This window comes from Lynx canadensis, chromosome D3 (genome assembly GCF_007474595.2).
Source record: "Lynx canadensis isolate LIC74 chromosome D3, mLynCan4.pri.v2, whole genome shotgun sequence".
Taxonomy (NCBI): Eukaryota; Metazoa; Chordata; class Mammalia; order Carnivora; family Felidae; genus Lynx; species Lynx canadensis.
The window spans coordinates 88,181,077-88,208,471 of NC_044314.2; the positions used below are offsets into that span (position 1 = coordinate 88,181,077).

General features: G+C 63.2%; 1 protein-coding gene across 23 annotated transcripts in view; it reads right to left on the reverse strand.

The window, feature by feature from the left end:
• Positions 1 to 5,194: 5,194 nt before the first annotated feature.
• NCOR2 (nuclear receptor corepressor 2) overlaps positions 5,195 to 27,395 on the reverse strand; it is a 183,099-nt gene continuing 160,898 nt past the window's right edge. For 11 of the 23 annotated variants that reach the window (XM_030336915.1, XM_030336910.1, XM_030336912.1 and 8 more), the window contains 20 exons: positions 26,531 to 26,671; positions 26,099 to 26,185; positions 25,151 to 25,446; positions 23,334 to 23,688; positions 21,970 to 22,191; positions 21,305 to 21,556; positions 20,389 to 20,541; positions 20,108 to 20,263; positions 19,805 to 20,018; positions 16,058 to 16,485; positions 14,734 to 14,883; positions 14,357 to 14,502; positions 13,684 to 13,877; positions 13,382 to 13,465; positions 12,692 to 12,841; positions 11,943 to 12,091; positions 11,341 to 11,394; positions 8,158 to 8,379; positions 6,899 to 7,078; positions 5,195 to 6,340 (listed from right to left, as the gene is read on the reverse strand). In XM_030336915.1, the coding sequence (XP_030192775.1) occupies positions 6,159 to 6,340; positions 6,899 to 7,078; positions 8,158 to 8,379; positions 11,341 to 11,394; positions 11,943 to 12,091; positions 12,692 to 12,841; positions 13,382 to 13,465; positions 13,684 to 13,877; positions 14,357 to 14,502; positions 14,734 to 14,883; positions 16,058 to 16,485; positions 19,805 to 20,018; positions 20,108 to 20,263; positions 20,389 to 20,541; positions 21,305 to 21,556; positions 21,970 to 22,191; positions 23,334 to 23,688; positions 25,151 to 25,446; positions 26,099 to 26,185; positions 26,531 to 26,671 (3,815 nt within the window). In that variant the 3' untranslated portion in view covers positions 5,195 to 6,158. Of the gene's footprint in view, positions 6,341 to 6,898; positions 7,079 to 8,157; positions 8,380 to 11,340; positions 11,395 to 11,942; positions 12,092 to 12,691; positions 12,842 to 13,381; positions 13,466 to 13,683; positions 13,878 to 14,356; positions 14,503 to 14,733; positions 14,884 to 15,943; positions 16,486 to 19,804; positions 20,019 to 20,107; positions 20,264 to 20,388; positions 20,542 to 21,304; positions 21,557 to 21,969; positions 22,192 to 23,333; positions 23,689 to 25,150; positions 25,447 to 26,098; positions 26,186 to 26,530; positions 26,672 to 27,395 lie in introns of all 23 variants that reach the window. The other 12 variants (XM_030336920.1, XM_030336918.1, XM_030336917.1 and 9 more) reach the window with 9 other exon arrangements.

Genomic DNA, 27,395 nt, shown 5'->3' on the forward strand with positions numbered 1-27,395 from the left:
GAGAGGCTCCCTGTTCTGTGTTCCCGAGCCCCTCGGATCCCATGGGGTGGGGCAGGTTTTCACAGGCCCCCGTGCTCTGTGGCCGCCCCCCTTTTCCCACCCGGCCGTAGCTTCCCCTTGGCTTCTCCTCTGCTCACGGGGAGCAGGGCGGTATACTCAGAAGGCACAGACCCCTGTGCCCAGCGTGCACTGGCTTCCCCCAAGGGCCAGTGCCAGGCCCCACCCTGGGACTTGGGTCTGGGGGCGGTTCTGGGGTGGGAGGCCTTGGGACTCTGCATTTGTTGGTGCCCAAGTGCTTTGTGTTCTGCGTCCCAGCCCCCTGCGCTGATGCCCCCGGAGAAGGGCCCCAGCCGCCTCTGCAAAGAAGCCGGTCCCAACCCACGTTAGCACTTGTTTCCGTCTTGTCCATACCTCTGGAGGGGCCTCCGGGGCCCCGACTGTCCGTGCAGTTAGGGAGACACACGGCGGCCAAAGGACAGTGGCCTCTGGGAATCAGCACATCAGACTGGAAAGTGCCCCAGAGGGGCGCACAGCCTCAGAGAGCCCAGCCGGTTTCGGGTCGGGCTTCCGCGTGGACGCACACGCTGGGGGCTGCTTTGTGCCTAACGAATTCAGATGTACGAGCTGGACTCCGATCCCAGCGCTGATCTGCCTCGCCACCTGAGGGGAAAATGGGGTGGGTTTCCTGACACGAGCAGCTGGGGGGGGGGGGCACGAATCCAGTGACCTTGGAGGTGCCCCTGTGGTGCCCTTCAAGATAGAACTTTTGACACACGCGATTAGCTGACGGCCTCCAGCTGCAGCTTTCCACCCCGGGGGCAGGACCCTCTAGCAGGCGTCTTTGCCCTCGGGGGACTGAGACTGTCTCTCCCTTTCTCTTTCAAGTTGTTGTCACCTGTCTCGGCGTGTCGCGGAAGACAGGTAAGATGCGCGCCTGGGAGACGGAGACGAGAGCGAGCCCACACCTTGCACTCAAGTGTCTCCGAACGTCGTTTTGACCACGTGGATAGCTTTGCCTTTCCCTAATGACACCGGGAATCCTAGACTGCTCCTTGTATACAAGAGTTCAGTGAGGCCCAACCTGGGAGGAGGAGAAAGCGGGGAGCAAGGCAGCTGCCCGTAAGGCCCCCCCGAGGGCTCCCCGGCTTTCCTGGGAACCCAGAGGACCTGGAGGTCAGGGGGAAAGTGTTACCAGTGTTGTCTAGATCCCTGGGATTTCCACCTCCAAAATAGAGACTGCAAAGGCCCTTCCACACCGCCCCCCCCGCCCCCCACACGTCTCAGAGAGGCAGGTGTCACTCACGAAGTCCCCTGGGGAGCAGGAGACAACACCGGGGACGGACCCAGTGGCTGGAAAAAGGGCATGTCGCTTAATGTCTCTACCAAATGGGCACACGGCCTTACCTCCCAGGCTGCGGGAGGTGAGAATTCGCACCGGTCAGGCCTCTGCTGCAGCCGAACCAAGTTGGGACCCTTCTCGGGGGGGGGGGGGGGGCAGGGCAGGGCGTCCACTGCTTATGCTGGGGCGGGAACACTTCAAATGTCTGAGGGCCGGCTCCGGCCCCAAACGCCCCTCCTGACCTCTGCTGGGGTCACTCTTGCCAGTTCACACTCACAAGCCTCAGATCAAACTCAGCAACCCCCTCCTCCAAACAGGCGTCCCCATCATCTGGATCGACGCCGTCCCGTCCCCTCCTCCCCAGAGTTAAGAGTGACAAGCACAGCAGCCCAGGCAGCCAGCAAAGCCCTCGGAGCTGAGCCGCGCACTCTGTCTGCGGGCAGTGGGCCTGCTGTCAGCGTTCTAGCACATTCCATCCTCGCAGTGACCCTGAGAGGCAGCTGGCGAGAAGTCCCAATGAGGAAGCGGGGCCTGGCCTGCCTGCCTCTGGAAGAGGTGAGAAGGAAGGACCGTCTGTCACAGGGCCGCCAAAGCCTCCCGGCCTCCTGGGGGATCCATCAGAACGGTGGCCATCCTTAGCCTTCTCAAGGACAGAATGGCCAGGGAGCCCCCCCGCCCGCTGCTGGCGATCCCCGTTTGCTCCTTTATCAGACCCATTTTGTCTATTCCCTGCCGGGTCCCCTCGTCCGACACCCGCACCGGTGAGTGAGCAGTGTTCTCTACAAGAGAACTAAGATGGCACACTATCCCATTTTACAGAGGAGGAAACTGAGGCACGGCGGGTTCAAATGACTTGGAGTCACACAGCCAGGGAGTGCCAGGGGGAGGACGGAACCGGGCAGCTGGGCTCGGGCGGCCTCCTCGTGTGCCCTGCCCGCTCCCGGGGCCGGGGGGGCTCTGTCTTGCCCTTCTCTGCTGCACTGCCCCTGTCCTGGTCCCTCACGGGCCTGCCTCAGAGGCTTCTCCCTCTCAATCCACCCTTGCAAGCTCACTATCGCCCCAATTGCAGAAAACCAGCAAATTACCTTGCTGGGTCTCCTTCCTTCTCAGGAAATCCTGGGTCCCCACACTGACCTATGTGTGGCCGCCCTGGGCTCCCAAAGGTCCCCGGCAGGGTCTCGCCTCCCAGCTTTTGCCCACACACGTTCCCTCCGTTCAGCCCACCCTCCCCCCGAGAGCTACCGCCTCCAGGAAGCCACCCTGACTGCTCCAGTTATCACAGTGTCTGCGTCACCCAGCCCCGGGAGGGCTTGTCGTGAGCCAAGCCCCGTGCCCTGGGGACCAGTCTGTTCCTGTCCCCGCCGAGGGCGGCAGCTCTTTTGGCCGGGCGTCCTTCCGTGGAGCTTCTTGTGCCCTGACTGGAGACTCCCTGGCCAAACAGAAGGTTCTAGGCAGGGGTCAAGCTCCGGCCTCGGGCTCCCACTCCTGCGGGGGCTGCAGGCCACCCCATCAGAAACCCCTGTGCTGCTTGTTGAAGACACAGATTCTCGGGCCCCACCCCCAACCTACAGACTCATATTCATTTTCTCTAGCGGGGGCCCAGGAATCTGCATTCAACCGAGTTCCCAATGTCCTAAAACACGCAGACATTTGCCAACAACTCCCCTTCCCTTTACAAATCACACTGTGGCTTTCTAGGAGATCTGCTCCTCACAGAGTCCGTTCCGCTTAACACCGTCGCCAGGAGGGCTCGGTCAACAACTGGGCTGGAAAGGAAAAACATGAGCTCTGCCCTCGAGGGATTCTGTCCAACTTGAGACGTGCAGTGCGTTATCAGAGAGCCGGGGGGACAAGAAAATGGAGAGGGATAACGAGTTCTTACAGGAGGCAATGTCCCAGCTGGGTTTTTACGTGTGTGTAGGAGTTTTCCAGGGGGGTGAGGGTCAGGGGAACACCATAGGCCGCTGCCTTAAAGACGGAACAGTGAGAAAACCAAACAAGATGGGGGTGGAATGAACGCCGGGGGTCGAGCACTGGCCGGTAGGCTGGAGGTCAGGGCGGGTCCTCTGCAGGCACCGGGAGGCCTCTCTACACCCTGCAGACACCCCGTGTTGGGTCCGGGCCACCGGTGCTCAGAGAAGACAGAGACGGGTGCCAGACGGTGTCAACTGTGAGGCCACAGAGACAGGGGGCTGGCGGAGAGGACCATGTGGGCGGAGACTTGAGCCCTCACCCCCGTATCACTCTGCGCGGCTGAGGGAGGTGCCATGGGATCCTGGGTAGCACCGGCATGCGTGGCCAAGCCCTGGTGGCTGGTGTGGCCAACACAAGCTGGCCCATCCTGGATTCCAGATGGGGGCAGGTCTACACCCGGAGTGGGGGAGGCCTGTGGTCAGGACAGGGCCCTTTGCTGGCTCGACACTGCCACCTGCCTGCCAGCCTCAGTACTGCAGCCCAAGTACGGAGCTGAAGCCTGGAGGGGCAGCCATGAGGCCCGCTGCCGCTGCGGGGGGAGGGGGGCACGCAGAACGTTCCGGAGGCTACACAGACGGTCACAACCGCACACTCACATCTTGCCTCGGGGCGCAGGCTTGCAGGATAGACAGGGAGACGCACAGGGCCGGGGAGGCTCGTGGGCAGTGTCCCCTGCGCACTCTGACCCCTCCTCCACCCCTACCCGCCACCCCTAAATCGTGGGACCTCCCAGGTACACACCCCGAGGAGGTGGGGTGCTGGCCACCAGGGAAACTGGGCACCACTCACGTGGAGGTTGGGCAGGGGACAGCACTTGCTGCGTCCAGCGTACCCGTGTCCGGCCCAAGTCCTGTGGGGGCCCCTCCGATGTGTTGAACGGGGACGTCTGGCGTGGGGCAGGACCCCCCCCCCACCCCCCAACTGGGCCCGCGGCCATGCTTGCTGGCAAGGCCCCATCAGAGTCCTGGAAGCCGGTTCCAAACTGAATAAACACCATCCCCTTGGCCAGACACGGCGGCCTGTTCACAAGTCCACTGGGCCAGGGTGGCCCCTCTCTGGGTATTCGGGGGGTGTCCGTCCCTGGATGGGCCAAGGGGCCGGCAGCCCCGGGCCGGGAAGCTGAGGGACGGGGACAGGGTGGGTTCCAGGACCACGACACCCAGGCTCGGCACGAGGGGCACCCGGGGGCCGACGTCACACACCCACACACGTGCCAGGCACACAGGACGGTGGGCAGTGAGGACCCCCGAGTGCCCTTCCGGAGTCAGGCGCCCGGCCTGACGGGGCAGACAAGGTGCTGCGGAGAGGGGCGGGGGAGGGGCCCCTGCGAGGCTGCCCCCAGCATCCGCCACGGCGACGGATCGCAGCCTTTCCAGAACTCGGGCTCTGTTCGCGACACACACAGGAAGCCAGAGCGGGGACGCTCCGACCAAAACCACGAGCAGCGGCCCGGCAGCTGTTTCCGGACCCGAGACGCCGAGGGCTGTCTCCCTTCTGCCTAGCATCGAAGACGGCGGTGATGGCAAAGGGTCCGTGTCCTCACGACACCGGCGGGAGTGACCGCAAGCGTATTCAGCAACGACAACCGACGACGGTCATCGTGGACGCGCCCTGTGACCCCTCCCCAGGCGTGCACGCTCCACACCGTCCCCCCACGAGTACGGACGCCGGATACCGTCCCCGCGGGCGTGGCTACTTGACGCCCTCGCGGGGACATTCTCCCCACGGATGTAGCTATTCACCTGCCAAGGGGACGGGCCTGGTGACTTCAGGGGGGATGTGTCTTTGCCCCTCCGGGGTCACACTCGCACTGTCCCCCCAAGCCCCCGGTCGCCTGCCCCATGGCCGTGCAGTCCGAGGCAGAGAAGAAGCCTTCGTCGCTCGAGTATAATTCGCTTTTTAATGAGAACAACGTGTGTAAATGACAGAATGCCACCGCCGTGCGCAGATGGCGGTCACAGAATACCCATCAAATTCCTTCTGCCCAAGGAAGGGCGGGGGGGAGGACAAAGGGGCGCCCGCGAGCCGGCAGCCCCCGGCCCCCTCAGGCCCGCGGACGATGGGGTCACCGATGGCGGCCTGCACACGCCTCCTGAACGGTAAGCAGAGATGGAAAAGCACAGCAGCAATAACACTGGGTCAAGTCCTTCCTCGCGTAAAACATCTGAACTAATTCATCAAAGGTATCAAAAATATACCCTGTAAACCAATACATCATGTACACCTGCCTTTCCTTCCCACCGCCGCGGCAACCATGTGTGAGAACAAACGGTCCGGTCCCTCCGAGCCTCCGCTCGCCCCAGACCCCACCTGGCCCTCTCGCCCGCCCATCTGGCCTCACTGGGTCGGCGGCAGTCTCGCTGACCGGGGACGAGAGCGCCGGGGGCTGGACAGCGCCTGTGTCCGTCTGTCCAGAGCGATAAGCGGAATGGGGACGGAGGGAGGGTGCTGCTAGCTCAGTTTAGACTTTGGTTCCAAATGCGTTAAGGGGGGAGGCAGTGGCATGGGAGGTGCGTGGTCATCCTGCTTTGGGTCCCTGGCCGCCCCGGCTGCGTGCGTGTGGCCGCCACACGCCGCCGCGCCCCCTCCCTGGCCCCTCCCCTCCCGAGCACCAGGTAAACATCCCCTGAGTAAGGTCACTGCACAGGGCCAGCCCGGGGCGGGAGTCGTAGTTAAGGCTTTAGACAGGCAAGGATGCCGGCTCTGGACGGACGGACGGACAGGCGCGCAGGCAGACTCAGGGGCTCCTTCCTCGGTGGGGGGGGGTCGGCAGCGGCCCCCTCCTTGCCCGGCTGCTCTGGCCGCTGGCTGGGCCCCGGCCCCGCCCCCCAGCCCGTTCTGACGGTCACTCGCTGTCGGAGAGCGTCTCGTACTGTGAGCAGAGCAGCGGCTTGGGCTCCTCGTCCCAGGCGTGGTGGGGACCAGCAAGGGGCCCGCTGCCCGCGGGGAGGCCAGGCGGGGGCGGGGAGGCCATGACACCCGCCTGCAGCCGCATGATCAGGGGGTTGTAGGGAAACGGTGTGGAACCTGCCGGAAAGACCAGGAGAGACGACCGGGAGGCCCCCTGTGAGCTGGGCACTGCCCGTGGGCCCGCCCGCCAACCTCGCTGGGGACTGGGCCTCGGCCTCCCACGTCTGGCCACAGTCCCGGCGTGACTCCCGCGAGTGGCTCAAAGCTGCCCACCCCTCCCCACCGACACCACTTCCCCCCCCACCGTGCCCGGGGCCAGCTGTCGCCGGGACGGGGAGGGGCCTCCTTGCTGTTCCCGTGCCCTCGCCCCTCGGGTCTGTTCTCTTGCAGGCGCTTTCCACCTAGAACCTTCCAGGGGCTCCTTGTGCCCGTGAAGAAAACCCGGCTTCCCGCAACCTGCCGAGCCCATGGGATCGGCCTTCTCCATTCACTCCCCGAACCTTCCCTCCTCTCTGGTCAGGGCCAGAGGCCAGACCACGCACTCTGCACACAGTAGGTGCTCAGGCTGCTGGCCGGGCCCAGTGCAGATGCTCCCCCCTGACCCCACCCAGGTGACCTGCGCACTGTGCTGGGGACAGCGACAGGCCCGCCCAAGCACCGTGCCCTGCCGCCCACCTGCGGACGAGGGCCGGTCCTCCCACACGCGGTTGGTGAGTGGGGTCCGGCGGTTGCAGTCCCCCTCCGAGTGCACCGAGGAGACGGAGGGCGGCCGGTCCCCGGACGCCAGGCCCGGGGCCGGGGACTTGGCTTTGCGGCTGCTGGGTCTGCCAGAGACTTTGGCCTTCCCGCCACCACCTGCAGGAGAACACACGGGAAGGGGCCACGTTGGACTGTGCAGACGGCACTCAGGGCGGGGGGCGGGGGGGGGGGTGGGGGGGGCCGGGGCGGGAGTGGGTGAGGCCCTGGACGCCTGCCTCCCAGGCCCCCACAGAGGAGAGAACAGCAGCTCAGCCCTGCTGAGAAGCCAGGTCGACCAGATGGACAGACCCAGAACTGACTAGGGAAGTGAGCTGAACTACTTTCAAAGCCCCTTCGGGCCGCCCTGAGGCCCACCTACCCACCCAGGGGCTGATACCCCGAACACAAAGCCTCAGGCCTCTGACTTGCCCCTGACCATTGCCCCAGGGCCGTACCAGGGCCGGGAAGGCTGTAGACCTTCCACAGAGAAGCCAGGACCCCTGAGGCCAGGCCTGGGCCCCCATTAAATCCAGAATCTTCCTGGGAGCAGACCGTCCAGGTCGGACAAACGGGCCTGAGGTCTCCTTGCACAGTCCTCGTTCAGATATGCGGAGAGTTGCTCAGGGACATGGGGCAGATGGGGAGCTGGCCCCTGTGCTCTCCCTGACTCATCTGAGTTTGGGGCTGGCACACAGACACTGGTCTCCTCCCCCTCAGGTCCCAGGCCAGCCAGGGACACACACGGTGGCCCCAGCAGATGCGGAGCCAATGGGCCTGGCTGCCAAGAGCCCAGGGGTCCCCTTGACCCACACAGAGGTGGGTCCTCGCTCTAGCCTGATCTCCCCAGGAGACACAAAGCTGGGCCCGGACGTGGGCCTCCCGGGGACCCGTGTCCAGCAGGGGAACAAGGCAGGGCAGGGCTCGGACAGCAGGGAGTGTTTTTAGAAAAGCAGCAGCTCCTTCAGCCCCAGTGGGCAGGGGGGGTGGGGGGGCTGGGGCTGTGCCCGCCCAGCCTGGGATTAGCCGACTCCAGAACCACGTCAAACACACACAAAAACACAGTCACAAGCTCCAAAGCTGGATGGGGTTGGTCAGAGGAACGCGGAGGCGCGAGATTAATGACACCGGGGCGGGGGGGGGGGGGGGACGGACGGGGGGGTGGGGCTGGAGGACCGAGGCGGGGGAGGCCTGCAGACCTGGCGAGGTGAGTGCGTGTTCGCTCCGTCCGTCAGCAGCGGTTATGGGCATAGCAGCGGGCAGGCTGGCACTGGCATTCAGAGGGTTAAAAGCGTTGGCGCTGAGCGGGGGCTCCTCCCACTGATCATATTTACCCATGAGCGCCTTTCTAATAATGGCCTCCAGCCCCATGTTGGTGCTGGCATGTTCCTGCACCGCCTGGCTTCTGCAGGTCATAAGGCCTGGGAGAGAGACACACACACACACAGGGGCCAGGAGGGGCCAGGGGGACAACGGAGAGAGGGGAGAGAAGCGGAGAGAGGGAGAGAGGGAGGAGAAGAGAGAATACACAGTGAGCACATTTCGGCAAAGCAACACGTTTATCGCCCTATCCCCCCCTTATTTTCCTGCAGTGGTGATCGGGGGCGGGGGGCTCCCTCGGACTTGGGCCCCGGGGGGTTGGGGGGTTGGGAGGCGAGATGACCACCCCCCCCCAGTTTCTCCTACCCTGTCCTCTGGGAAATCGGAAGCCCTTCTGCCCCCCGAATCCCAGCTGGGCCTGCATCTTTTTTAAAATTCCAAGTGGCTTGGGAGTGTGTGTGTGTGTGTGTGTGTGTGTGTGTGTGTGTGTGTTGGCAGCAGAAATCGGAGGGACGCCCCATCTGGGGACACACAGCTGGGAAACCAGAGCCTGGTCCTGGGTGTGAGGGGTCTGCTCGGGGTGCCGGGGGCCGGCAGGGGCTGAGGAAGAGACTCTGGCAGGGAAGGTGACCCCCACGAGGCCTGGGACCCCCAGCCCCCACTGCCCGCCCTCCCCTCTCCCCACACTGGGCCTAGCTCTCCACGCCCCCCCCCACCCCTCCCTGCCTGGGAGCCACAAGGAGAGAGAGGTGCAGAGACGGACGGTGAGGTGGGGAGGTAGCCATGCAGTTATGTGCGTGCGGGGGACAGGGCAGAGCTGGAGACAAATGCACGACCGCCCCCAGCCCGGCCACCTGCTCACAAAGCGGTCGAATCGACAGACCGGTCCCAGACAGGCCCCTGCAGACGCCCACCGCTCGGCCACGTGAATTAAGTAAGCCTGTTTTCATCCACCAGGTATCCTGCCCCTTTCTCATCTTTCTAGTGAATCATTCCGGGGCCTTTCACAAGCCGGGGGCATGTGTCTCTTCCTCAGCATCTCTGTTAAGCCAGCAAAGCTCAAGCCCCCTCGCCTGCTGGCCTTGGGCACTGTCTGCATGGATTTCAAAACTTCCACTCTGGTGAACCGTGTGAATACCAAGTGGCCAGGGGACGAGTCTTTCCGACCCCCAGCTCATCAGCCAACTTCCCTGATGGCTTCAGTGAGGCTGGGAGGGACACAGAGGCTTTGAAAAATGTCTGAGGCGCCTGGGCGGCTCGGTCGGTTCAGCGTCCGACTCCGGCTCAAGTCATGATCTCACAGTTCGGGAGTTCGAGCCCCGCTCGGGCTCTGTGCGGACGGACAGCTCAGAGCCTGGAGCCTGCTTCGGATTCCGTGTCTCCCTCTCTCTCTCTCTGTCCTTCCCTCACTTGTGTTCTCTCCTCTTTCTCTCGCTCTCAAAAGTAAATAAATAAACATTAACAACTGTTTTTAAATAAAAATCACAGTTCTGTGTAGCAACTGTTTGCTCCCTACGTTTTCTTTTTGTTTTCTTCCTTTCTGCTTCAAACTTGTTCACAGCCAGGGACACCCTCTCTACCTTTTTAGCTGCGTCTTGGCCACATTTTCCTCGGCACTTAAAAAAAAAAAAAAAAAAAAAAGAGGTGGAAAAAAAGCCACGTTCTCCAAGAAAGAGTAGGATTTCCAGCAGGGGTGAGCAATCACAGATGTTCCCGAGCCTTCCACCCAGGGCCACGGGTCCCCGATCTGATGGTGCCAGGCAGACAGGAAGCCCGACCATCTCTGGTTACCAAGGCAAAGTCTGATGCAGGGGCTGAGCAGCAGAGACCGGGGTCTGGGGAAACTTTTGTGTGTGGACTAAACTGCTTAAAAAAAAAAGCCAAACCGAGTTTACGTAGAAGTCTTAGCTTCGCTGCACCGCTGCATGGATTTCTGCGTATACGTACACGCCTACGTACTACGCGTCTAGTGCCTGTGTCACGATTTGGAATGTTCCGGAAACATTCATTTCTAACCATATCGTTGGTTCGACCGAACCGTCTCCTGCCTGTTGTCCGAGGCTCAGCGAAGCCCCCTGTGTCTAGTCTCTGGGTAGATGGGGGAGCCCCCCACTTGGAGGCCCTGATGACCTCCAGTGAGGATAAAATGCTGGTCTTTCGCTCACCACGTTCCCAGGGTTCAAGGCCCCCGATGGCCCCAGGGAAGGCCCCACATCTCCCCTCTGCTCCTCTGGCCTCAGGCTCCCACAGAGCCCAGAGGCCACAGCCCTGCAAACACCCCCGGCACCTCCAACCCCCCTAGACAGGGTCCTGCCCGTGGAGGCGCCAGTCCCCAGTGGGCTCTGGGCTCAGTCTCCTCTCACCAGACTTTCGAAGCCGATTCCACAAAGCCCCGCCACGAAGCAGTGGAAACACACACTGCGGCCCCACCAGGGGCTGGGGATCCGACCCCGGGGGCCCCCCAGCCGCAAACCATCAAAGCGGGCTGGACTTTTAAACACGCGTGTGAGTTTTCACCCATCTCTGTCACCCGTCTTCGTTGTTCCCTCAGCTCCCCGGGGGGTTCGAATTTCTGAGTGAAGCCGATGCTCTCTCTCTGAGAACGCTCATGCGGACCCTGAGCGAGCCTGGGCACACCGAGCGCACGCCCACTCCCCGTCACACTCCAGTCTCCCCCCCCCCCGAGGCCCCGGCAGGGACTGGTGCTTCCACACGGCTGTGCGCCCCTAATCCTGAAATCAACACACCAGGGGGCCTTGCGGTGTAACTCCAGTGTAGACTCCCTGAAAAGCCTCACCTTCCGTGTGAGCCTGTATCCCCACCGCCGGTTTGCAGAGTCCAGAGCGGGGGACACAGCTGAACTAAGAGAGGCCCTCTGTCACCGTGACTGTGGCTGGGGCGAGGGCCCCAGCGGCGCGGCCTCCGAGGCTGCGCCCGCTCCCCGAGTCTCCTTCCAGGTCCCGCACGCCCAGCCTAACCTCCCCAGCACGCAGCCATGACGGGGGGTGGCGGAGAGAGCAGGGAGGGGGCCGGTGGCCGTGTAGCCCGGGCCGGACGCTTACCTGCTCCGGTGATGGCGGGCATGTTGAAGATCTCCGTCCCGGGCTGGCCGATATCTGGAGAGGCGGGCGACAAGAGGCAGGTAAGGCCTGCGGGCCCACGGGTCCGAGGAAAGCACCCGCCCCCGCACGGTCCCCTGTGTCGTGCAGGCAAGGCGCACTCTGTGGGGAGCTTGTTCAATGTACGCAGAGTCAGCAGGTCTGGAGGCTGCAATTCTAACCAGCATTGCGCTAAGGGGCGGAGGCTAAGTTAGGATTTACTTCCGGTGACCGCGTAAGTGGGGAGGAAAAAATCACAAACACGATGAGTGCTGTGAACAGGGGACACACAGGGCCCTTGGGTGGGTAAGACCCCAATCCCTGGTTCCCAGTAGGGGCTCCGCACAGACCCGCCCATCTACGTATTCGCCGAATGCCGGCCGTACCCAGGCACTGTTCTGTCCCGGCGGGCACCCGAGGCAGAGACGGAGACCGCCGGGCTCCCTGAATGCGCGGGGAAGGGCCAGTGGGGGAGCCGGGCAAGTACCCCGTGGGTTTCTAGCACCGTGCTGGCTCCCAGCCCCACGGGGGCCCCGGGTTCCCAAGGCAGTGGGCTCGCCGCTTACTGTATTCTGGCTCGTTCCGGTTGTGGGTGTTCAGTTTCTTGTTGATCTCCTGCTTCTTCGATTTGACCATGGCGGAGTTGCTCTCGGTCAGTTTGCTGAAGAAGGCCGGCGGCTGGCTGCTGTTGCCTGGAGATTTAGAGCCCATTCTGCTGCGAAGATCAGAGAACCTAGGTCAGTTTGTTCAGTGTGGAGCTTGCACACCTTGGGTGATGGGGCGCTTACTACCTGACCTGCCTTAGAAATTCAGAACCGAGCCTCTCCTACCCCGTACCTACATCTTTCATCTCTTAGGGACCACGGCTCCTGGAATCTTCTCTGTAGTTCACCTATTCCTGGGCTCAGGGTGTCTCTAGAGAGCCCCAGCTGCTCTGGTGGGCCATCCCTGTCTACCTGCAACAGCCCCTGAAAAAACTAGACATGTGCTCAGACCACATCCTTCCCAAGGCCCAGGGACCTGGCTTTCTTCTCTGTCTCCACCCCCCCGATTGGTGCAGCACATTTAGCTCATGGTCTCTCAGGTCCGCCAGCAGCAGGGGCCTGGCCTGAGCCAGGGGGTGCAGTCCACAGCACAGGAAGCTGCCGTGGACGCCCCTCCAGCCGTTAACCCCTGCTCTGCGGGTCTGAGATCTCTCAGCCGCACACAAAGGCCCTGTGGACCCCCAAGTGCAACGCGGTGGGCCAAGGCCACGAGCGGGCCAGAGGCTGAGTCATGGGCATCCCGGGGGCGGAGTGGGGTGCCGCGGAGGTACCTGGGCTCTGCCTGGTCCCCGTCCCGGTACAGCAGCGGGTACATGGCGCTTCGGGGATGCCCAGGCTCTGCCATGCCCTCGGGCGGGGACACGGGCTCGATGGCATCCTCACTGCTGCCCAGGGCGGACGTCTTGCTGGGCTCTGGAGACCTGAGCAGAGAGAGGGTCTGTGGTCCGAGTTCGGCGCTCTCTCCCCCGCGATGACGTGGGGGACGTGTCCCTCTCCCGCCCCCTCCCAGCTCTGCCCCCCCCTGAATCTTTCTGCACGGGCTGGAGAGCCACTGTTTCGGGCGTTGCGGGCCACTTGTGGGCTCTGCTGTGTTTCTTCTTTCACAGCCTTTCAAAAACGTAAAACCACCTGTAGCTCATGGGTCGTGGGCTGGATTTGGCCCACGGGCGGTAGTCAGTTGACCCCTGCTGTGGCGCATGCCCGATGCCCCACTGTCCCCCAGAGATGTCCTTCCCGCCCTCGTGGCTCGCTCATGTGGGGCCCCCCTTCGAGTGGCTCCCTTCGTCCTAGAGCTGGGGGCTGCCCTCTCCTCTCCAAGCCCTAGTGCTCCCGGGGGACCCAGAAGCGAGCACGTGTGCCTGCAGGGAGGCTGTGCTCGCCACCCTCGGCTCTGGTTCAAATCCCGGCTCTGCCACTCACTGGCTGTGTCCCCGGAGATGAAGGAATTCGCTTCTCCGTACCTCAGTTCTTTCACCGGTGACATGGGGACAATACCGCCTACACTTCCTGGGGTTGTGGTGAGCATCCCGGTTAACACATGGCGCCTGGAGCCCACAGAGCGTGACGGACGCGTCAGCTATTATCTGTCAGCACCGTGGCCTTGAGCAAACCGCCCGCCGTCTCCCTGGGCCTCAGTTTCTCATCCGTGCAAGGACACCAGGCAGGCCTCGCACTTGGCCGAGCTCAGCCCTCCTACAGCAGGCACCTGACAGAGGTGCCCCAGGAGCTAAACCGCCAAGGGTCACCCGCCCCCGACGCTCACCTCTTGCCCCCTTCACTGTGGGGCGAGCCGCGAGCCGGGGCGCCATGGTCCGGGGGCGGGAGGTAGAGGTCACTGGGGGGGCGGCGCAGGTCCAGGACCGGGCAGCTGGCTCCAGGGAAGGAGTAGAGGGGGGCCGGGAGGGGTGCGTTGAGCTGCTGCGGGTGGTGCCGCGTGTAATCCTGTGTGATGACCTCCTGCGGGCCGAAGGTGGGGGGAGGGGTGCGGGGTCAGGCAGCAGCCATCCCTCCGGAACCTTCTGGGCGTGCAAAGGCTAGGCTGCGCTTTGGGGACAGAGCCCGGCTCAGTTCCCGGCTCCCTGGGTGTTTCGGGCCTGCCCACGGCAGCCTCAGCGTCCCCCTGTGCACGGGATGGGGGGCTCCGTGTCAAAGTGGTGGGCCCTACACGGGTCAGGTTCCAATGGGCAGCACGCGGGAGACGCGGATCACGGGCTCACGCACCAGAGGCTCCCCAGCTGGGTGAGGGGGCGGCTTCCGCATCTGAGTCTGAGAGTCTGGAATCCCTGACCAGCCTGCCCGCGCCAGCCCTACCTCCCTGGTCCGGTCCGCCAGGACTCGGTTTACCCACTAACTAGACCGAGAGGCTGCGTGTGACCCTCCCCCTCCCCCGGGACCTCATCCCCGCCCAGGGCCGGAGGCAGAGAAGGGGTAGTTACGCTGATGTGCTGTGCCAGGGTGACCACCCTCTGGTGACCTTTGACCCCAGGGGTGGTCTGGAGCAGCGGGCTGGACGAGGGCTGGCTCTCGGGCAGCGGCCGCAGGTGTGGGAGGTGCGCGGCCTCACCGCTGAGCTTTCCGGGGCCTGCGGGCGGAGCAGAGCTGGTCAGGCTGGGGGTCGGGGGCGGGGGACCCGAGGCGTGAGCCTGGCTGGGGGCGCGGTCCCCGCATCCCGACTCTGCCCTCTGAGCGTGGGGCTGGGCCAATTCCTCGGCCGCAGGGGGCCTTGGTTTTCCCGCCTGTGTGATGGGACAACGGCCGCCCCTGTCTCGCAGGGCTGTGGCGAGGGAGGTGCCGGGGTGAGGCGGGGCGCTACCTGGCTGCTTGTGCCGCAGGTCCCCTTCCAGGTGGCTCTTGTCGAGCTCCTCGAGGTGCTTGGGGAGCCCCTTGTCATGGGTCAGGCTGGGCGAGCTCACGGGGCTGACGGGCTCCACCCCGTCGGGGCTGTAGCTGCCGCCGTGGTAACCTGCAGTGGGCGAGGCCCCGGGTCATGTCTGTGCCAGGACCTGGGGCCAGGGCCACCCCACCCGGCCCGCCCTCCCCCGCTGGCTCGGGCCCCCAGATCAGACGGGTGCCGCGGGGTGGATGGATAGAGAAAGGGAGCCAGACCGGGGCTGCCGGCTGGCTGGGGTGGGGGGGCGCATCGAGAAATGGGGGAGATGGGGTGGTGGGGTGAGAGAGAGAGGCCGTTGGAGGAAGAACGCAGATGGACACGCAGGGAGACAGGCCAAGAGACGGACAATGACCTAGGGACAGGGGGAAACACAGACCCGGATGGTGGGGGCAGTGGGGAGGACGAGTCTCCAGGGCAGGCAGTGCAGGAGTGAGATCAGTGGGGGGCGGGGGCCAGGGAGGGACACTAGGGTCCCAGGACCCGGTCTGGGCCACAGTCCCTGCAGCCCCCCGGGCCAGCAAAGAGGAGCCCCGAGAAGGGGCCAGAGGTGGGAGAGGGGGCCCGGGACTATTCTTCTCCCAGGGGCTGCAGGGTGGAGGTCAGCAAGGACATGTGGGGCCGGGGCATCCCCGAGAGCCCCTCACGGCCCTGGCAGAGTGCAGGGGTCATTTCCTCCTGGAGAGCAGTGTGCTCCCCTGCCCTCCCAGACAGTCTGCCTCGCGGGCGTCCTCCAAAGCAGACTCACCCACGCGGCAGCCGGCGGCAGCCCGAGCCCCTCTGCAGCCCCACTCCCTCTGCTCCCCAAACACAGGCGCAAAGGTTGGGACATGGGAGGCGCAGTTGAAGTCAAAATCACAGATCCATTCATTAAAGGAAAAAAAGCGAAAATCCAAAAAAAAATATATATATATATCATGATAAAACAATGTGAAATGATGAGGCGCCCCCAAATCAGAGGGGGTGGGCGGCAGCTTGAGGAATAGTCATCATAGCGTGCAATCGACGAGGACGCGTTTAAAAACAAAATACCAAAACCAACGTAAAATGGGGGGAAAAAAATAAAAAGCAGAGATCTGAAAATATCTTTAGGCCACAAGACGGGGTGGGCGGGCGGCGGGTCCGGAAGTCTTACCATCGCGAGGGGAGTCGTTGGCCAGCGAACCTCCTTCTCGCGGCCCTTTATCGTGAGCAATTTGACGCATGATTATCGCGTCTATGAAGGTGGCCGCTGTCAGGGTGGTCTTACCCAGAGAACGGAGCTCCAATTCCTGGATGGAAAAGGGTTTACTTTGAGTCTTTTCCCGGTGCGGGTCCGCGGCCGAGGCGGGCGGCGCAGGCTGGTCCGGGCTGGCGTGGTGGGGTGCGAGGCTCTTTGCTGGGGTGCGGGCGATGGCCGTGTGGCTGGAGCCGGGGGGCGCCAGGGGCCGCGGCTCGGAGCCTTTGCTGGGGGAGGAGGCGGGCTCCAGCCCAGAGCGGGCTGGGGGCTTGGCAAGGAAGGCGTGGCCAGCGTCCGCACGGGGCCGCTCGGGCCGGGCGACCCTTGGGGCCTCCTTGGGCAGCAAGACAGGCTCCATGAGGGTGGGGTAGACCCCGTCTAGGGTGCCACCCAGAGGACAGTGGGTGGTGGGTGGGAATGTGGCGGCCGGGCGGACAGGCGAGGAGGCAGAGGTGGACCTGGGGGAGGAGAGAAGGCGGTCAGGGGGCTGGAGCAGTGCCCCCACTAGGGGCCCAGGAGGCCGAGGCGGGGCCACTCCCTCACTCCAGCACCCTGATGAGTCCCCACTGCTCGCAGAATGAACCCGCCCTCCCGACATGGCCTTACCCACCCCACATGCCTTCACTCACTCGCTCACTCATGTATTCATTCATTCAGTCCGTCGTTCCAAGACTTCTTACTAAACACCTAGTACGTTGTCAGGCACTGTTCTAGACAGTGTTCTAGACCTTGAAGGATACGGCAGCGAATGAACCAGACAAAATCGCCTTACGTTCCGGTTGAGCAGACTATATACAAGTTAACAGAGAAGTTACCCACGCCCAGAGCCTGGGAACCGGTCAACGACAAGTCAGGGTGACGGAGAATGGGAGGAGACTCTCGAGCTGGCAGGTGGGCGAGGGTCTGCTGGGGGCGCTCGAGGAAATGCACGCACCACAGCTACGTGAGGAGTTGGAAAAACAGGGGCAAAGGCCCCGAGGGTAGGCGGCGTGGGCGGTTAGAGAACCGCAGGAGAACAGCAAGGCTCTCCGGAACTCCGCCCCGGCCCTGCTCCTCTGAGGGTCACTTGCCTCTTCCTCCAAGCAGCCTTCCCCAACTGCTTCGGTCTAGGCCATAAGCCCCAGGGGGGACCGGCTGGGGAGAAGCAATGCACAAGTGTACACTCTGATCTTCACGGGGTAAACGTAATTATCCCCACTTTGCAGATCAGGACACTGAGGCTTGGATGTGAGCTGGCCCGACTCCAGCCCTGTGGCCTCCCCGTCAAGCCCAGTGACGCCACGAGACGGTGCCCTGCCCTTTGCTGACCCTCGCTCCAGCTGCCAGAGGGAAAGGCTCGATGCCCGCATGACAGTTTCTAACCGGCTTGTTGCCAGTGTGCACAAACCACTTTGTGCTGAGCCATGATCTTGCTCTAAGCAGCCAGGTGCTCCCGCTTCGTGTAGCTGCTGAGTAGTTGAGTCAGTGAGGACAAAGCCAGTGCTTCTGGGAAACGGGGTTGTCATTTTTCCCAACTGGAACTGTGGTTGGGGGGTGGGTATAACTTAGAACAGCCAAATGGCGGGGGCGGTACTCGTATGAATAGAAGCTTTACCTCGGAAGAAACGCCTGCCTCCAAACAGGACTCTGGGCAGGGAGGAGTACAGAGCCCCCACCCCCTCGCATCAGGCAGCTCTGCCCGCAGTCCTGGGGGTGGGTGTCATCAGAGGGGACCTGACCTGGGCCCCCTTATGAGAGTGACTTGACTCTGGGGGGACACACATGGCCTAAAGAGCCTCTCTCATCTTAACAGAACCCCTAGGTTTTGTCCAGGCAAGAGGGACACCTCCCCCAAGTCTGGGCAGGACCAGAAGAGTCTCTTCCCACAGCCCCCTCTTACGTGTCCGTCTCCTTTCCACAGACTATCCCTGAACCTGACAACCTACTCACCTACTCATCCACCTGCCCACCCAACCAGCCACCCACCCACCCAACTCACCATCTACCCATCCTTCCACCTACTCATCCATCCATTCATCCAACTCACCATCCACCCACTCACCCAACTCACCATCCATCCACTCACCCAACTCACCATCCATCCATCCATCCATCCATCCATCCATCCATCCATCCACTTACTCACCTACCCACCCACCCAACTCACCATCTACCCATCCTTCCACCTACCTACTCATCCATCCATTCATCCAACTCACCATCCACCCACTCACCCAACTCACCATCCATCCATCCATCCAGCCAGCCAGCCAGCCATCCATCCATCCATCCACTTACTCACCTACCCACCCACCCAACTCACCATCTACCCATCCTTCCACCTACCTACTCATCCATCCATTCATCCAACTCACCATCCACCCACTCACCCAACTCACCATCCATCCATCCGTCCATCCATCCATCCATCCATCTACTCATCCACCCACTCACCCAACTCACCATCTACCCATCCTTCCACCTACCTACTCATCCATCCATTCATCCAACTTACCGTCCACCCACTCACCCAACTCACCATCCATCCATCCATCCATCCATCCATCCATCCATCCATCCATCCACCTACTCATCCACCCACTCACCCAACTCACCATCTACCCATCCTTCCACCTACCTACTCATCCATCCATTCATCCAACTCACCATCCACCCACTCACCCAACTCACCATCCATCCATCCAGCCAGCCAGCCAGCCAGCCACTTACTCACCTCCCCACCCACCCAACTCACCATCTACCCATCCTTCCACCTACCTACTCATCCATCCATTCATCCAACTTACCGTCCACCCACTCACCCAACTCACCATCCATCCATCCATCCATCCATCCATCCATCCATCCATCCACCTACTCATCCACCCACTCACCCAACTCACCATCTACCCGTGCTTCCACCTACCTACTCATCCATCCATTCATCCAACTCACCATCCACCCACTCACCCAACTCACCATCCATCCATCCATCCAGCCAGCCAGCCAGCCAGCCACTTACTCATCTACCTACCCACCCAACTCACCATCTACCCATCCTTCCACCTACCTACTCATCTATCCATTCATCCAACTCACCATCCACCCACTCACCCAACTCACCATCCATCCATCCATCCATCCATCCATCCATCCATCCATCCACCTACTCATCCACCCACTCACCCAACTCACCATCTACCCGTGCTTCCACCTACCTACTCATCCATCCATTCATCCAACTCACCATCTACCCATCCATCCATCTACTTACTCATCCACCCACTCACCCAACTCACCATCTACCCATTCTTCCACCTACCTACTCATCCATCCATCCATCCATCCATCCATCCACCTACTCACCTATCTCACTCAACCTACATCTATTCAGTTACCCATCCACCCATCTATTCATCCAGCTCCATCCGTCCATTCACTCACCTGTCTAACCCAACCACCCTTCCATCCACCCAACTACCCACTCATCTAGCCCAGTCACCATCCACACACCACCCACCCACCTATCCATTTCTCTCTCCACGTGCCCATCCCAACCCAATCACCTATCCATTTCCCTCCCAAATACTCACCCATCTATCACCTTCACCTGCCCTTCCCTCCACCTACCCCTGCATCATCCATTCACCCACCTGTCCATCTGCCGTCCTACCTCCTATTCATTTACCCACCATCCATCTCCCTACTCTCCCACCCATCATTCTCCTTCCCGTCTCTCTCCCCCCAGTGCGCTTTTGCACCCACGGCCCGCCCGCCCGTCCCCTCCCTTGTGCCAACCTGGCCCACCTCAGGACCGTGGGCGTGCTGGGCTCCACGGAGGTGAGGATGCCCTTCATGCCCGTGTTGTGCAGCACGCTGGGTCTCTGCTGGACGGTGTCCTGGGCCCGGGGTGACATGGGCGAGTGCTGGTGGGAGTGGGGGGTGGGGCGGCCACTGCCGCTGCCGCCCCCACCCCCTCCGCCGCCGCTGCCGCCGCTGCTCTGCTCCGTACCTGGCAGGGACAGGCTGCGGGGTCAGGGGACAGGTCGCGTGGCCCATGAGGACCCCCAGAGGCCGGGACAGGGACTTCCGCCGCCCTACCAGGTCTCCAGATGGGCGCGTGCTCCACGGTGGTGGTGGACGTGAGGACCGGCTTCTCGCGCTCCCGGTCACGCTCCCGGTCGCGCTCCCGGTCGCGCTCCCGCTCCCTCTCGGACGACGAGGTGGTGGCGGGTTTCGTCAAGTGAGTGGGACCCCCTGGAGACCAGAAGTCCTGTGGTTCAGCCCAGCGCTCAGGGAGGGCCGGGGCCTGTCCTCTGGGGTGGATGGGACAGGGGAGGGGTGTTACCTGGGGGGTGGATGGGACGGGGCAGGGGTGTTACCTGGGGAGAGCGGGGAGCTGCTGAGCCGGCTGCTGAAGTGCTGGGGCGCTGTGGGGAGGTAGGCAAGGCGGTCCATGGCGGCGGCGGCCGGTGTGCCCGGGGTCGGGGGCACCAGCACGGGGAGGTGTGGCACTTGGGACAGGTCGATGATGCCTGCGGGAGGAGGTGGGGCCGGGGGGTTGTGGGCAAAGGGCCGGAGGGACCGGGTGCCCCCTCCTGGTTCTGCACCGGTCCCCTCGGACCCCTATTCTGGATGCCAGGCTCTCCCAGTCCCACTTCCTTGGACCTCCAAACCCCAGAGGCGGTCGTGCCCTGTGGCGGGCATCCCCGCGCACTTGGCTGGCCCTTTCTGTTCTTCCAGCCTGCCACCCGCTCCGGTCAGCTCCCTGTATTCAGTCCCCACTGCCTGAAATACCTAGCGAGACTGCTTTTTCCAAATGGACCCTAACTGGTACTTGGTTGAAAAGAACCTTCCAGAAATGTTTCCAGAGAACGACTTGAACGCACTCACAGAGCAGCCACAGGCTGCTCTGTGAGTCGAGGGAGCCAGAAATTCACAGCCTCGCATTTTGATCTCTTTTGGTCAGGCCAAGGACCCCCCTCTACGGAGAGTTCGCACAGGCACGCGAACTCACCTCCTGCGTGTGCATCTGGAACGCACACGCTATCAGACACACGCCCACCCCCACGCTCGCGGCCCACGCAACTCTCAACCCCGCGCCAGATCCGCGTGCGTTCTCAAGGCTGTTCCACCGCCCAGGCCTCTAAGGTGACCGCACCCCACAGCCTCAGCGAGAACACCCGCGTCCTTTGCACTCCCAAGGGGGCCGGGCGGACGAGGGACGGGGCCGGTTCTGGGGGCGCGGAATGGTGTCCACCCACCACCCCCTTGCCTGGAAGTGCCCTCCCCACCCACCTCGAGGGCCAGCGGCATAGTTGAGTGCCAGAGAGGATTCGCGGGGCGAGAGGCCCCTCAGCATGTCAGCCCGCTGGGCCATGGCGGTCGCTGCGTTGTGGTGCATCTGCTGCGAGGTGATGTAGTCGTTGATGATTGTCTGGCGGTTCTCCAGCGCCGCCGTGTCGGGGTAGCCGCGGATGAGGTAAGGTGGGTACAGGTGCGGGTAGGTGGGGTTGGGGGCCAGGTGTCGGGGCAGGTAATAGGCCGCGGCTGTGGGGAGAAGGGGAGCGAGGTCAGGCTGGCTCACCCGCCCGTCGTTCCGCCCCCGGCCCGCACACCCGACGGCCTCCCCCAAACACCAGCCACAACCCAGAACCGAGGGGCTACGCGCAGAAAAACCTTGGCTCCCCAAGACAACGTGGGGTACTTTTTATCGATAACGTTCTTTGGATCGAAGTTCCCCTAAAGGGCATCCACAGCGTAGACCGCTGAGATCCCCGAGGGATGCATCCTTTTAAACACATTTTCAGACCACGTCCGTTTGAGAAACGCTCAGGCACTGCGGCCTCTTTTGATACGTTTGCAGTTTTAAAGGCACTGATAAGTTCCACAGGAAACTGGGGCTGACACGGACGAGGTCCCCGGCCCCGCGCTGTGGGGGTCTATGGGTCCCAGACGATCACCTGCATCGAGAGGGATCCCGCGGGGTATGGAGGTGGGATCGAAGGCCAGGGGGATGTGGCCGCGGTACAGGTCCACACCGCTCACGCCCCGAAGCAGGTGTTCGTAGGGCGAGATGGGGTGGGGGTGGTGCTCAGGCACGGCGCTGTGGGGGGACTTGGCGATCTCCCGGGGCGTGGACGTCAGCTTCCGGTCCTGGGATGCCTTGCTAGATGAGAGGCTGCCTGTGGGGACAGGCCAAGGGGGTGGCGTTGGACCTCTGTGCCACCGCTGTCACAGCCCCCAACACGGGGGCCGCCGGGGCCAGCATTTAGGGGAGGCCACTTGAGGGGGGGGCGGCTCTCGGGGACAGAAGGACCAGACCTCCTCCTTCACCTGTCTCTTTGCCTCCGGTTCCTGTGTTCTTTCATTTACCCATTTGCTGCTGTGTTTGTGTTCTTTTTTAAAAAACTCGTTCATTCACGCTTTCATTTATTTGTTCTTTTGTTCATTTGTTCCTTCCTTCCTTTATTCAAGCAATCGAAAATATTTACGGAGCCTCTATTACAGGCCAAGCACTGTCGTAAGAAATGCAGCTGGCCCCGTCAACACAACAGGCAGGAAACCACACCGACGTGGCGCACTTAATGCTGGAGAGAAGCGACCCACTAGTCTTCAAGCGAAAATCTCCGCGAGATCAACGCTCCGGGGGACGTTCAAAATGTGACAGAATGTGACCAGAATAGTGGGGGAGGGTCATAAAAGCCTTCCCAAGAATGCGACATTTGAACAGAGACCCGAAGGACAAAAAGAAGCCACTTAGGTAACACTCTGCATGTGGGGGAGGTTTCAGGTAGCGGGGAGAGCAGGTGGAAAGGCCCCGCGCACACTCAGGAACAGAGAGGAGGAAACCCGCTGGTCTGGCCTGTGGTCGATAAAGGAATGTGGTGACCGTGACGTGCAGAGTGCACCGGGCCAGGTCCTGCGGGCTGCTCACGGCCGTGGCTAAAAGGTGGATTTTTTTTTTTTTCCCCTAAATGCAGTGAGGAATCACTAGAAAGATTTAAGCGTTAGAGTGGCGTGACGGGATGTGAATGTTTCAAAAGACGGCTCTGGCTGCATCTGGGACGCAGGATACAGCAGGACAGGAGGGGAGTTGCGGTGGCCCCCCAGGTGGGGAATCACGGTGGTCTGGGGGTGGCAGGGAGACGAAGAGAAATCGAAGTGTACTTTGGGGGCAGAAGCCACAGGCCCGGCAGGTGGAAAGTACGCACCGGCCCGAGGGTGCCCCCGGTTTCTAGCCTAAGCTGAGGGTGGGTGGGCAGGCAGTCCCCCGAGGCAGGAGCCCACCCGGTGCCCGCACCCCACCCCCCCACCCCCCACGTACCCTCCTGCAGGCGTGGGGTGGGCTCCCGTGTGGTCACCGGCGAGCCGCGTGGGAGGTGGCCGGCGAAGGGCGCCCCGTGCTCCTCGTAGGCCAGGGGGCTTTGGCGCGGCTTGCCCAGCTCAGGCACGATGACCGGGGCCCCCCGGGTGATGGAGCCCCCCGAGCTGCCGGCTGCCCCCGGCCGGCCCTTCAGGCTCTCTTCGTAGCAGGCGCGCTCCAGCGCCCGGGCGTCGGCCATCACGTCCAGCGGGTGCACGGGCGGGAACGTGCGGCCGGGGCTGCCGATGATGGAGCGCACGTCATGCTTTTTGGAGCCGGCGGAGGACGGGCCAGTGTCATACTTGAGCGGGGTGCCCTGGGGAGACAGGGGTGTGAGCACCGGCCGCGGGACGTCTCTGAGCCTCAGTTTCTCGGCCACGAAGCAGGAGCGACGGCTCACGCCTCCAGGGGCAGGGGGACGAAGGGCTTTGCTGAGCCTGAGATGAACGCACGGGTCACCGCCCTGTCCATCCCTGTCCTGGCCCCAGGGCCACCAAGCTCACAGGCCAGCCATGCCCGGAGCAAGCGGGGACCCTCCGTCGGCCCCTGGAGCCTCGACACCCCCACTCCTCCCACTGGTCTGGGACCCCCTCCCCCCGCCGGCCCACTCGAGGTCACTCCAGGAAATTCAGCAGCAAAACCCAGTCCCACCGCCTGGTGCCCAAGGCTCAGAGGTCAGGGCTGAGGTCTGTTTGCTCTCCGGCCAGAAGGGGCAGCTGAATAAACAGGGGGTCACGGACCACAGTGCAGGCCGGCCGCCCCGGAGAAGCCCCCGCTCTGTTGACACAGCCTTGGGAACCCGGGGTACAGCGGGGGCCGGCGTCTGTACGCAACAGAACCCTGGGTCTACTCACGAACGTTTTCGTCACTTTCCGTAAGAAAGGGAAAGAGATACCCTGCTTCTAACGAGGATACTGTAGAGTCAGACTGGCCTTCCTCTGGGGTCCACGGGCAAGTCTCACCCAGGCCCCTGGCGGTGGCTACCGTCCCCACTGCTTCTCCGGGCATCGGGCACCTTCCCCCCAAGGGAAGCTGGGTCGCCCTCCCGGGATACCCTTCCCAGCCCCGTCTGGCTCATGGCCACGCAGCCCCAGGGACGGTTCCCACCGTCCGTCCTCCTTCCGTCCGGCCACCTCTGACCACGGGAAGGGACAGTGGTTTCCACTACCGGCTCCTTGCACAACGGGAGCTGATCGTGCCCTACTGGGCTGGGGCGCCCTGGGCAGCCGGGGCCGCAGGGGTGCAGCAGGCTGGTGGGGGAAACGGGACGCCGAGAAGCAAAGACGTTGCAGTTTAGGAACATCTGGGTTTCACCAACTGCCATTCACTTGCTGTGTGACCCTGGACAAGTCACTTCACGTCTCTGAGCCTCCATTTACGCACCGATAAAATGAGACCCTCAGAGCGTGGCTGCGGGGGCTAAACTGGGCACGACGCGAGGTGCTCAGGCGGCACCTGGCCTGTAACAAAAACCCAGACAGCAGCAGCCGTTCGTTTTCACGGTGAGCTCGGGGACTGTAGCGGGCTGCCTGGGCTCTCTGGGCCTCAGTTCTCCCAGCTGAAGAACGGGGATAATGGCTACAGACCCCACAGGGCGTAAATACAATTCAGTGAGGTCACGGATATAAAGCCCTCAGCACAGAATCTGGAACGCACACGGCAAAGGGTCAGTGGCGAGCAGCTGTGTAATCTCGGGCAAGGTATCCACTGAGGCGAGCCTCAGTTTCCCCATTTGTAGAGGCCAGGGAAGCAGCTGTCCTGCCCAGCCGGCTCCTTACCTGTGTGATGGAGCCCTCCTTGAGCGGCCGCGGGGCCAGGGGCAGCTCGGGCGTGCGCCGCAACTCTTCCCGGGGAATCTCGTGGATGGAGCGGCCGGCCTCCTTCACCGTCGCCACCAGCCCCTCGTGGGCCGGCTTCAGCTTCAGGGGGCCCAGCGCCTCCAGGGGCCGGGCCTTGTAGGCCTCGGCCAGGTCCCGTGGGGGCGGGGGCGGTGGCGGCGTGCCCTCGCGTTTCAGGAGCTTGGCCTCCCGACGGAGGTAGTCTTCCTGGGCCTCCACGTAGGACCGCGGGATCCCTGCCGAGGAGGACGGGGCGCTGGCCCTCGGCTCTGCGCCCCACCGTGCCCCGTCCGACCCTGGGGTCTCCGCCCTCCAGTGACTCTGGAGCCAGACGACCTGGCTTCTAATCCGCACCCGCCGTGTGGCCTTGAGCACATGACCTGCCCTCTCTGAGCCTCCGAGCCTCAGTCTCTTCACATACAGAACAGGACTACTAATCGAAACCCCTCACCGAGTCGCGCACGTTCAGTGAGAAACCGCAGACGGAAAGCACGGGATGGGGCCCGTAGCAGGTGGCTGGCCACCGACCAGCCGAGACAACGTGGGTGACGTGGTAACGGAAGCTGCCGGTGAGTGCCAGTAAGCGGTAACGCCGGCCTCACACGACAGCACCGAAGCGGCACTTGGTGAGTACCGAGCACGAAACAGAGGCTCAGTAAACCTAGCGAGGGCAGGGCGGCGGCTGGTAATCTGCTTTCCCTCTACGTTTCTAAGGAACAAGTGTCCCTGCTCTCCGTTTCAGCCCGTACCCGTACAGCTCGCGTACGCGTGCACGGCTCCCCGCCCCCGCCCCCCGCCCGTCCGGAGGGAAACCTCTGAGCCCTCGTTAGAGCTGCCCTGAGGGCAGCGGGCAGCCGGACGCCGTGGGGGGCGGTGGGCGGCTGGCACCTTGTGTGATGGAGCCTCGGATGTGGTGCTGCTCCTTGAGGTGGTGGGGGCTGTGTCGCTCCGGCGGGATGGCCCGGCCCATGAGACCTGGAGGGGGGCAACCGCATCAGGGTTACGTGGGTCCCGTGGCCACTTGAAAGCAGTCCCCAAGATGATGGCGGGGCGCTGGCACCGGACCCTCTCGGGGGCGGGAGGGGGGGCCGTCACCGCCTCCAGACCGACCCTCAGCCAACCCCAGCCCCAGGTTTCCTCTCCGGAAAATCGGGCCAACCGTCCCCGCCCTCCCTCCAGGGGGCGCTCTAAGGCACTGAGTTGGGAAGGGAAGGGAAGGGAAGGGAAGGGAAGGGAAGGGAAGGGAAGGGAAGGGAAGGGAAGGGAAGGGAAGCCCCCCCCCCCCCCCCCCCCCCCCCCCCGCCAGGTCCCGGTGCCCACCTTCGATGCCGGCAGAGGAGATGGCCCTGCTGACGCGGCCCTCCATCATGTCGTAGGTGCGCTTGGGGGCGGCCGTCTCGTGCGGGGGTCCGGAGCTGCTCCTGCCGTCCTCCTTGGAGCACTGGGACACAGATATACCACCTGGAAAGCAGACCGCGCTCGTGGCGGGGGGCTGGCGGCCCACAGGGCCCGGGGACAGGAGACGCGGCCCCGCCACAGGGCCCGGCTGAGCCTCGCGGGGAACCCCAGCGGGCGGTCCTGCCAGGGCCTGAGCCCCGACCCACCGTCTCAGGGGCGTGCCTTCGGCTACACGTGGCCACGTGGGTGTGCACGCAAACACGTCCTCACACGGGTGCCGGCTTGGGACACGAACAGCAGCGCACACGCGTGTGTGAGCAGAGATCCGGCAGCAGCGTGCAACCATTTGTGTGTGCACGTGTGGGCGTGTGCACGTACACACACACGCCTGGCCGCCAAGAACGAAGTGAGGCCGTGCGCGCAAATGTACCTGTGTGCCCGTGTCCTTGCGCACACGTGTGTACAAGCGTGGGCGCGCCTTACGAGTCCACGTGGGGAGAGTGTACAATCTGGGAGGGCTGGCCGTGGCACACGTGGCCTTGCTAAGCCGGCAGAAGCCCAGAGGGGCCCCCCAGACAGGCCCGGGGTCTGAGAAGACAGAGGCCCAGCCTCGCCCGGCAGGCTGGAGCCCCACCCACAGCCTCTCCCCCTCAGGGCGGCCGAGGCCGGGGCGTCGGAAGTAAGCTCCCCACGGCCCCAGGCCACCCCCCCGAGAACAAGCTCCGCCCCCTGTTCCTACACGGAGTCCGCTCCAAAGGCTACAGGCCGGCGGCCTGCAGACATACTG